At 34.8% G+C, this 11,071-nt stretch overlaps 2 protein-coding genes across 2 annotated transcripts in view; both read right to left on the bottom strand.

Annotated features, from left to right (window-relative positions):
* Positions 1-91: 91 nt before the first annotated feature.
* LOC128024939 (arginase-1-like) lies at positions 92-5,945 on the bottom strand. The gene is made up of 8 exons (XM_052610829.1): positions 5,765-5,945; positions 5,569-5,641; positions 2,716-2,890; positions 2,460-2,619; positions 1,029-1,123; positions 835-939; positions 624-760; positions 92-329 (listed from the first exon to the last, which is right to left on the bottom strand). Exons 1-8 carry the CDS (start codon positions 5,873-5,875, stop codon positions 166-168), a joined length of 1,020 nt encoding a protein of 339 aa, XP_052466789.1. The 5' UTR covers positions 5,876-5,945; the 3' UTR covers positions 92-165.
* Positions 5,946-7,863: 1,918 nt separating this feature from the next.
* heatr1 (HEAT repeat containing 1) overlaps positions 7,864-11,071 on the bottom strand; it is a 25,760-nt gene continuing 22,552 nt past the window's right edge. Inside the window, exons 39-45 of the mRNA XM_052610825.1 lie at positions 11,045-11,071; positions 10,853-10,957; positions 10,142-10,310; positions 9,730-9,929; positions 8,785-8,943; positions 8,497-8,605; positions 7,864-8,315 (exon numbers count right to left, since the gene is read on the bottom strand). The exon at positions 11,045-11,071 is cut by the window's right edge and continues 108 nt beyond it. Coding sequence (XP_052466785.1) covers positions 8,227-8,315; positions 8,497-8,605; positions 8,785-8,943; positions 9,730-9,929; positions 10,142-10,310; positions 10,853-10,957; positions 11,045-11,071 — 858 coding nt within the window. The 3' untranslated portion in view covers positions 7,864-8,226. The remainder of the gene's footprint in view (positions 8,316-8,496; positions 8,606-8,784; positions 8,944-9,729; positions 9,930-10,141; positions 10,311-10,852; positions 10,958-11,044) is intronic.

The raw sequence follows: 11,071 nt of genomic DNA, 5'->3' as shown, positions 1-11,071 counted from the left end.
AATACTCAAACAGTAAGCTTTGTATTTTCTGCATATACAGTATACTGTGGTATCATCATATTTGGAATTCATTTATATACAGGAATAAAATAAATGGGAATTCTAGTTTTAAATTCTTTTTAATGATGACAGTAAATACATATATAAAAAAATAAAGCCTGTGATTTATGGATTTGGCATTTTGTAATCTGGATCATGAGACCCCTCCCGGACCCTTCCGAAGCAGCCCAATAACAGATCCACAGCAGCATTTACTGTTGATTTAATTTCGCCTTCTGTTTTGCCCTGCTTTGGGTTCACTTCCACCATGTCTACAGCCGAGAGAAGTCCTGAAGCCAAGTCAAGAACATACATTCAGATCAACATGCCAGCCAAACACCATGAGGGATTATGCTAATGAAATTAGTTCATTTAGAAATAGTCAACCAGATAAATGTTAATATGGCTGTCTGCAGTCTAGAGAGAATCAGATATATTAAATTAACTTTACTGAGATGCACACAAAATTAGTTAAACACTCGACTCAAATTTTTGGTAAATAATTTCAGAAAGGCCAAACAACTGCCGGTTTATTAGCCTGGAAGTTTTATAAATCTCAGATGTGCATTTCCTGATGTTGTCACCTGTCTGACAGATGTGTTCAGTGATGTAAATGCCCTCTCTGTAGGTCAGTCCTCCCGCTGCAGGTGTGCCTGTTGCAGGTGACACTGATGGGTCCAGCGCATCAATGTCAAAACTGAGGTGTATGGGTTTTTTCACCCTGATCCGGAAAGATTGTTTCCTCAATAAAATATTAGGTCCTCATGATCAATAGAAAATAAGTCACACACTTACTTTGAAAACATGTGATCGCATGTCTGCTCCATGACTTTTGCAATTCCAAGCCGATCAACTTCTGTCATGGAGAAGGCTTTGATTCCAAGATCCTTCAGGATATAACTGTGACGTAAAGTATGATTTGAACGTCAAAAAGAATCTTGAAATAGTGATATGATGCTGGTATGATTTCGTAGAATCTACAAACTTACTGTTCTCCCGGGTCCACATCTCTGAGCCCAATGTAGACGACGTCCTTCGCTGCTACACAAGGTTTTAACCATGCAAAATTTGGAATTATGGGAATCTAAGAAACATTAGGAAAAAAAAATGACAAAATATTTGAAATGTTTCTAATCATAAATTGTTGTCTCAAGTAAACTAAAAGACAGGAACCTATTTATAGTAATTGTGACGATTGGGGCGGGGCCGAGAGCCATAGGAACGGAGCGAGTCCCACAGAGGAGATCGGAAGGACACAAAAAAGGAGCGACGACAGTGAAGGATGAGAGAGGACCAGGTCTGGGTTTTATTTTGCGTTTTGGTTTTGTTTATGCGCGACAGTCGTCCGCGAGGGTTTGCCGCGCTGTTTTGTGTTTATTTGCTTATTAAAGTCTTTGTTTGATTGTCCGCCGGTTCCCGCCTCCTTCTTCCTGTAATTAGGATGTTTAATGTATTACAGTAATATTTTATCTAAAAATCAAACATGAATAGCATATTTGACCCTGGAGCATAAAACCTTAAAGTCTTAAATCGCTGGGGTATATTTGTAGCAATAGCCAAAAATACACTGTATGTGTCAAAATTATAAATTTTAATTTTATGCCAATTTATTTATGATTAAGTAAAGAGCATGTTCCATAAAGATATTTTGTAAATTTCCTACCGTAAATATATCAAAACGTAATTTCTGATTAGTAATACGCATTGCTAAAATCTTAAATCTTAACAACTTTAAAGGCGATTTATTTTTCAGTGTTTAAATTTTTTTTGCACCCTCAGATTCCAGATGGTCAAATTGTATCTTGGCCAAATATTGTCCAATCCTAATAAACCATACATCAAAGGAAAGCTTATTTATTCAGATTTCATATGATGTATTTGTGTATTTCAATTTGGAATTTACACTTAAGACTGGTTTTTGTGATCCAGGGTCACATATATTAACGGGAAATCATATTTTTATATGTGTTTTATTGTTTTTTATTTATGGTGATTAATAAATATTGACTATTAGAATTGAAATAATGAGAATAAGTAATGAGAATTATGAATGAATTCCAAAAAATAAATAAAATAAAATAAAATGTCATATTATGTTAATGGAATTTAAGGTTACATGTTTTAATTGGTGCAAAAGTAATCTCACAAAGCCCAAAAAAATAAAATAAAAAATTTTAAAGACAATTTTTGACATTTTCTATGAATGTTTATGAAATAAGTTGATGATGTTTATTAGTTATAAGTGTGTTTAAGGCACAGATACTGACAACTGCATGACTGGTCAGGAAGTTATACTTGAACAGTTCTTTAGAAGTTTTTTTTTTTTTTTGATGAGAATGACAGTAATGTAATAACTGTGATACATATCATGCATATCAACTTTAATATAGGTGCTGAAATGATTAAAGAGCACCAGTCACCTTTGAGTGCAGTTCATGGATGAGGAACGACAGCGGCTGGCCGTGAATGTTTCCCGTTGACGTGGATGAAGGTGTGTTGATGTCTGCATGTGCATCCACCCATAAAACACTCAAATCATGTCTTGAGGCGGCATGACCAAAGATCGAGCCAATCGCCAAGCTGTAAAAAACAGCAAACACATTTCTGACAATAGGTTCAATAATCATTTCCTGCTTCCAAATGTTTCACTGACCAGAACCGAAAGCACTCAATGACCTGTGATCTCCTCCCAGCATCACACAAGTGTTTCCATGGCTCTTGACCTTCTGCACAGCTCCTGCGAGCAGCTCATTGGCACGGCCGACTGCTCTCGGAGTCTTCAGCCTGCCAACTGGCTCATCATTGGGAACCTCCTCAAAAGTCAGATTCCCATAATCCTTCACTACACAACCTGGAGAGGGACGAAGGGCTTTCTGTCATGATTTACACTTAACAATAGGATTTAGTAGTTTAAACATGGAACACAAAAGAAAAGTGTACTGACCAGCCTTTTCCATGCATACAATCCAACGACCTAACATTTTCATCCATTTGGATTACACAGTTTTAATGTGATGTATATTTGAAACTCATAAAAAAAGACAAACACAAAAGATTGGCTTAAATATCTAAAAAATCGTAATCTTTTTTTTTTTTTTATGTGTTGGCTGTTGGGCTCCAAAATTACCTTAAACGTTCAAGAGGGGTCAATTTGCTGACTGTTGTGTGCATCCACTGCATTGAGGATCAAAGGAGTTCCCTATTTTTAATTTTACAGTTTTTTTGTAGTGATGAAAAAAAAAAACGAAAGTGTCTCTTCTCTTCTGATTTGCCTCCCAAGCATTCCAGCAGTTTTTATACGTTATTATCAAAAATAATAATATTTCTGTCGACTAAACCAGTCATGCCATTGATTATAAATTTACATTCAAATCTCTCTCTCTCTCTCTCTCTCTCTCTCTCTCGTTTCTCCTTTAGTAGTCTATAAAAATGCGTATCAGCAGCATGCTTTTCAGAAAATCATGCTATACTACACACTTTCATGAGATCAGATCAGCCACTTAGTCCTAATTTGTATTTAATTATTTGTTAAATAAATACAAAACATTGTGCTTTTGAAAAATAAAGAAAACAAATATCTTTCCTTCTTGGTTTCCTTTGAACTTGTGGTGCGGTCACAAAAATGAAACTGAACTTGGTGTAGACTTGTCTTGCAATTTTTTTTTGGTTTTGTTACAGTTTTTTTTTTTACAGACGCTAGGTCACATTTCTCAATACTTAGGTCACTTTTGCAAAACTCTTCACACAGTGAGCACAACAGAAGTCTACCTGGGCTAAACTGAGGATCAATTAGCATTGCTTTGGCACAAAATGCATTCAACGACTACATCTCTCAAATTTCATGAATTCTTTTCTCACTCTTTGTATGGCCAATTTGCACATGCTTACATACTGTTTTCAAAACTGTTAAACTTATGTTCAAAACAATAACATAATACAAAACTGAATCAGCAATTTGCTACATTTCTACAGTAATATTTGAATGAAATATATTTTAAATCTTAAAATTAAATGCTATAAAAACAACTGGACAATAAGTAGATGAGCATTACTATTGTATCTGCATCAGTGGATGGTGTGTATACAAATTCTTGTATTTTGGAATGACTCTTTATTAAAAATAAATAAACTACATAAAATACTGCATTATGTCTGATTCATTCCACTAACATATATTGCAGTGAATTGTTTTACACAAGAAAACATTGTATAATGCTACATGTTGTTAGTGTTTTTTAGGTCATTGTATTGTGGGTGACAAAGTGTGTTTGTCGGCTGTCTGAGTTTTGCAAAAGTGACCTAAGTATTGAGAAATGTGTCAGCATCTGTAAAAAAAAAAAACTGTAATACAGTTTTTCTCAGTCAGTTTGGTGCATTTCTCAAATCAGAAATGAAATTCTCAAAACTAATTGTACAACCTCCAGATCATCTAGTCATTATTTTCACACCATAAAACCAGATTCTCAGTTGCGATTGCTTTTGTACATTCATGCAATTGATTACGCACATTTATCTGTGGTTTCCTACATTATCAGTTGCTAATGTCATGTTGCTCAAAATGTATTATATCGTTTTCTTTGCAATAGTCTTGTCTTACCCCTCAAAACATCTAGTCTTTAGTTCATTGTATATATCATTCAATGCAAAATGGTTAATCTAGTTGTCATAAACTGCCAAGCACACTTTTATTTTTATTTTTACTACGTAACAGTGACTTGCTGCCACATATTGGCGGTTTTAATTTCACATTTTCTGTTCATTTTTTACAAATCATTTCAAATATCAGTTTTCAACGTTTTATGATTAAAATATCAAAACAGTATGAATGCATTTGTAACTGGAGGGTAAATACATTCATGTATTGCATTAAAGTTAAAAATTTGTGTAAATCTTAATCTACCCATAAAAGGTAAAAAAAAAAAAAAAAAAAAAAAAATCAAATTTTGAAAAGATACATTTCTTTCTTTGCTGTGTACTGGTCACCATACAGAATATGCAGAATATCAAAAACTTTAGGAGAAAGCTGCCCACGGTAGTCCTCAAGGTACAAGAACAATAACACAGCAAAATATTGTCTAATTATCGTTATCCCAGAAAAAAAAAATTATATATATATATATATATATATATATATTGTCAGTATCGCAGACGTTTTGTTTAGGAAAAAAAAAGTAAATTTTACTGCCTTAACCGAGTGTGCTTGCTATCTGGGTTTCAACTGACAGAATTTTAAAAGACAATATCTCCATTTGCATTGATCTTCTGCAACTTTGCAGATATTGTTTATGCTCAAACAGTTACATTACACACTAACTAACGTTAGCAAGGTGCAATTGCAATCAGCCACCCCTTTAATTATATGCAACCCTAAACCAAGTCCTAACCCTTACTCTATAGAAAGTACATGTTCTTAATTAATTTTATTCAGTACAATGTATAATTATGTGACACAGAGTATAGATATCGGTAACAGTGAGATAAAAAAGTGTAAATAAAAGCAGTGTAAGTAACGGGGTGTAGTAGTGGTACCTTCCCCTATAAGTTTCTGCACCAATCCAGCAGCTCGAATGAGGTCCGCTCCTCTCTGCACACCATCTCTCTGCTGCAGCCACAGTCAATAACATCAACATCCGGTCAATAACATCCCCGCATGGATTCTTTTTAATACGTGAATAATCATTCATTTAAAAGAGAAGAGGACGTGTTTGGAGGATTTATATCTCACCTGTCCTTTAGAGAAAGGTGCACCTATTATCCCCACACAGTGATGATTATGATGATGGAGGTCTCTTCTGAGTATGTGAAGAGCGGCTCGTGATCCGCTGAAGCTCTTCATCACCGCGGAGTACAGGACGAGTGACGACACGGCGGCTGCTCGCGCTCCTCTGTTTTAACTTTGGTTTTCTTTTCTGTTTTGTGCAAGAAATGTACATGGGGAAGAGCTTATTTTAAATGACGCCATCGCCTAATTTGCATACGAAGTGGAATTAATTTAAACTCAATTCATGAATTTGAATGAATTTAAACTCATTAACATAAAAAAGTGCATATGAAAATATAACCGTCTGTCGAGGATAACATTACACTTTTGCACTTATTTATTATTAGACTGTTTTATTTTTTATTCTTGTTACTAAGTGATATTAAATTAAGGCGTTTGGAGTTATCTTGGCTCAATATGCATTTTACTCAGAGTTCTCACTAGATTTTATTATAGGTTTTTATTAATATTTTGAATTCGTTTTTATTTCTATATTTTCTGCTTTCATTTGAACTAACAGTTTTAGTTATTTTATTGTCCGTTTTTTGTCTATTTAGTTTTTATTATTTTAGTAATAGAGATTTTAGTACATCAAGTTAAGCATAATGAAATTATATATATATATATATATATATATATATATATATATATATATATAATCAGTTAAGGTTTTTAATTCTAGTACAAACAGTTCTTTTATGGTTTCAGTTTTAGTTTACTGCAGCCTATATACCAGTATGTTATTATTAATGTTTAACAATTATTGAGTTGTTTTTATATATTTACGTTTTCCCCCGATTCTTTAGATTTTTAATGTGCTTATAAAAATCTGTAAATTAAAAAAAGTCCATGTTCATGTTATTTGTTCATTACTCTTTACTCAATACTTGCGTGTGAAGTCAAGTCACCTTTATATAGTGCTTTATACAATACACATTGTTTCAAAGTAGATTTACAAGGACTAAGAGGAAAATATTGATTCAGTAATGTAAATGGAGATGTTAAGCAGCCCTTAAAAAAAAAAAAAAGTGTCATTGTTCCACTGAGGGAAATTCAGTGTTGATTCATTTTTATTCAGAAACTGTGTATGATCAATTATGAAAGGAGATCAAATCAGCTGTAAAGCAGCCCTGTTGCAGACAATGTCATAATCCAGCTCACTTCAGTTCTCATCCAATAGTACAGTAAATTTAATCATACTACTGAATATGAAGTGCCCCCAACTAAGCAAGCCAAAGGTGACAAGTCATGTTTTGGATTGGTATCTTTTAGAATATCCATCCTTGTCCTTCTGCTTGAAAATTGCAATAGATCACATGGTGAAGATGAAGCTGTCTGTGCAGAGGACTTGTCTGGTTCATGTGGTGTTTCCTGAGGACCTGTAAAGATGGCTGTCGTGGCAATGAGGTCTTTACAGGGGATCAGTTTCTTGGGATCATCTAGTTGTCATGGCTTCCGCTGACCTTCAGGGCTGTTGTGGACGTCACTAGGTCCACCATCGAGTGTAAGAAATTTGAAGCTTCAATTTCTTTTGGGACATATGCTGATGACAGTGATTAATTAATAATGTTAAGAAGAAGATCTATGAATTCAGGAAAAATCTCTTTCAGTAGTTTATCAGGTATAGCTTCTAACATATATGTTGTTGATTAAAGAATGAACAGCAAATAATTTATTCACTTGTTCCTCGGGGGGACTGTAATGTTACTGTCTGATGTGACACTGTAGAAGATGGCTGCATAGTTACAGTTTCCTCTCTGTATTACTATATTAATCTTGCTGTTGTCAAATGTCTGAAATGCTCTATCTCACATTAATTTTGCCAGTGTATCAAATAAGCACCTGTGGTTGTGTTTGTTTTCCTTGAAAGGAGTCAAAGCAATTCAATCTAATAGTTCTTAAGGCCTTCTACACAATATTCAAAATACTTAATATTTTCTGGCCTGTTCTCTTTAGCGCGTGAGTGTGAGTGTCAGATATCGCATGTATGCAGCAAAATTGTCCAAAGAGTAGTAGCATATTAAAATTGTATTGTTAATGCAAGCAAAGTGCAACCAAACACATTCACATTTTCCAGACTCATCTTTTTATGTTGTTCAGATTCAAGAGAGGTACACCATTATGCATTAGAAAATTCAATATAAAACCATTTCATTTTTTAAAAAACAACAGACATTTAAACATCATGTGTTTGGTTTTTATATTACCCTACTGTCCAAAGCATGTGGCCTCCAGTGATTTGTACATTTACATATAGATGGACACAAAGGTAGTGGTCAAGCTTTCAGTCAGTGATGAGATGAGTACAGGTGGAACTGTGTCAGACCGACACATGTTCATCACTAAATATTATACATGGATAATGAATGAACACTAGAGTGGTGTAAGAAGCTCCTGTGATGGTGTGAAATCAGTCCTGGGTGGTATTAAAAGTAGCTTTGCAGTGGTTCACCGAGGATAGTCTCCATTTCATGAATGACCTTCTGCACCTGCTGCTCCACTTCCTCACATTCATCTGTAAAACAAGGAGGAAGAAATTCTGAAATCTGGAATATTTCTGACTGTTAAAGAAAGAGATTTTAGAGTTCTTAAAATGCAACACTAGCATCAAAAAAGATAACATTAGGTAGCACAGTGTACTTTAGTTACAGAATCATGTGTTCACATTTGATTAAATATTGCCGTAATATTCTTACCCTCCATAAGCTCAGCCAGAAATGGGATAGTCTCTGGCAGAAGAACCATGTAGTTCTCCCTCAGCTTGCTAGCCAACTCCAGCAGCATGACAAGTGCAGAGAAACGCACCTGGACAAAAAGGCAAACATGGTCATTTCTTTTCAAAGAGAAATCAATCCACATATTAGAGCGAGGCCTATAATTAAGAGATTATGGGCACTCATTTTAACACATCATACCACAAACACTGGAACATCACTTCAGCTCTATCTCGTTATGTTTATACCTCTAATTTAGCATTTTCGTACCTTAGGAGAACTGTGCCGTGTCTTGAGCAGAATCTGATAATTGAGAACTTTCCACTGGGAGTCATCTCCCATGGCCACAGCAAACTGGGCAACACAGGGCACCAAATGCTTGGTGATGTGGCTCTTGTAGATCTCGTCACCTCCCAGCATGTTCTCCAACTTCACACACATAAAAACACATTTATTAGACACCACACTGACAGGAAAACCCTTATACCATTAATATAATACACAGTTTTGATTGAACAACTATAAAAAAATTCAATTGGTGTAAACATGCAAAAGTTTCCAAACATTTTTTAGTTTAAATTATTTTAACAATATTTATCATGAATCATGAAAGTGTTAATTTTTCTGGGGGTTATTCCATTAGACCACATTAACTCTCCATGGCTTTCTTGTATTTACATAAAGAAAGTACGATGTGTCTTTAGTAAACAGTTAGTTGGGAAGGAAAGCGGATGCACATCAGAATTAGATCCGCACATTTGGTCTTAAAGCCTAATGCAAATACCTGCAGCTCATTAATGTTAATCCAACAACAAAAGACAGAGAAAATGACTCGCTGCTCTTGATTAAATAACTCATGTGACTTATGATGATGATTATTATTATTTTTTTTTTTATTAAAACAGTGAAGCCTGCAGTGTTTTAAATTTTAACTTCGTTTTTTATGGCAATACTGACAACTGACTGTTTAACGCAATACTGTGTTTTAAATTGTGCAAATAGATAGACTTGTTCCACCCCTAGTTCTCACATGTTGGTTACACACATTTTCCCCTTCCCCTATTACCAATCTGCTTAATTGTATGTGTTTGATCAGGGAGACATCCAAAACATGTATTTTGTTTTGCCTCCAGGAACAGGCTTATTGCAAAGGAATAACATGATTGGGGAATAGATTGAAGTTCTTGATGCATTCGGTTTGTGCGCCATACTGACCTGATCCACCAGGGGGCCCAGGAGAGCGTCAGCCCTCTCCTTACTGAGGAAGCGCTGAGTATCATAGAGGAAGATTTTATGGAGGCAGTCCAACACATGCTGCAGCAGAAGGCTGCTCTTTGACACGTTATCTTCATCATCATCATCTGAATCCTCCTCCTCATCATCATCATCATCATCTGAATCGAAGAAGGGTTTGTCTATGGGCCAAAGGGGTGGAAGTTGAAGTTATTACATCAGTGAAAAAAAATGTTAAGAAAAAGTACTGGAATGTTTTAGTGTTCTCTCTCTAAAACGCAAAACATTCTACTCCACAATTCTTAGCATGAGCTGGTCATGTCATTGTTGGCACAGTTTAACATTACAGGTGTATTCAGAACTTCATACAAACATGTTGATATGTGCAGACTACCTGTGTGGGAAATGTTGAGCTGTCGCAGCAGTTCAGAGATGGGTTTGACCAGCTGCCCAGCAAACAACACAAACAGTCCTTTCAGTTTGTTGGCGATGTTGTCTGCAAGTCTATAGAACGTCAGCAGGCGGTTTCTAGAAGCACCATCCATCTTTGACCAGTCAAATAACTGCAGAGTGAAAAAAAAAAAGATTCAATCAGCACGCATTTTAATACTAATAGAGAATTCATAGCCAAAGTAACATATAAAAGTCAAGTATATAATAAGCATTCTGGCAACAAAGAATTTGTTTTCAATTAATCAAACAGATGAATTTTTTTTTTACAATTTTGTGTGTAATATTTGAAATATTATTCAGTAATAGGATAAATTTAGCTTTCGAAACGGAATCAACTGAACCAATCACTTTGCTAAATTTTTCTACGGTATACAAATCTAGAAATGAACAAAACACAATTAAACATTTAGTGTCTGTATTATATATGTTGTTGCATTCATTTGTAGGGTTTGTTTTGCGATTTATAAAATATCTGACTAAATATTTTAGAGACTTGGTTAAAAAAATAAAATAAGATTCACAAAGATTTGATGCCTCACAAATCAGTTGTTAAAAAGAGCCCATCTCTGTTATTATTTATGCATCTAAAAACAAGATGTTGTCTAAGTGGAGGAAGTTCTTTTTTTCTCACCTGAAAGATAAAGAAGCTTACCTTGAAGAAGAGAGGTCTGAAAGTGACTTCTGAAAGTTTCATAATCATCACTAACAGACAGTCAATCACATAGCCCTCGATCTCACCAGTCTTCTTCAGATCTCCCTATTAAACAATAAAGTTATTTTGGCAATCATCAGTTAATGCACTCATAAAAAAAAAAAAGAACAAATTGAAATGTGTATATAGTACCTGGCAATGCTGGGAACGGAAATCAAG

This window comes from Carassius gibelio, chromosome A12, assembly GCF_023724105.1.
Source record: "Carassius gibelio isolate Cgi1373 ecotype wild population from Czech Republic chromosome A12, carGib1.2-hapl.c, whole genome shotgun sequence".
In the NCBI taxonomy this organism is placed as follows: domain Eukaryota; kingdom Metazoa; phylum Chordata; class Actinopteri; order Cypriniformes; family Cyprinidae; genus Carassius; species Carassius gibelio.
Note: the sequence above shows the minus strand (reverse complement) of the source record. Positions and strands in the feature narration are given on the sequence as shown.

What these genes read in the sequence shown, in the direction of transcription:
- LOC128024939 (XM_052610829.1), bottom strand. Translation starts at nt 5,875, where the DNA reads ATGAAGAGCTTCAGCGGATCACGAGCCGCTCTTCACATACTCAGAAGA. An exon ending in GCAGAAACTTATAGGGGAAG is followed by an intron (nt 2,891 to 5,568) that starts GTACCACTACTA and finishes GTCCCTCTCCAG; the next exon opens with GTTGTGTAGTGAAGGATTAT. An exon ending in TGCGATCACATGTTTTCAAA is followed by an intron (nt 761 to 834) that starts GTAAGTGTGTGA and finishes TTTCCGGATCAG; the next exon opens with GGTGAAAAAACCCATACACC.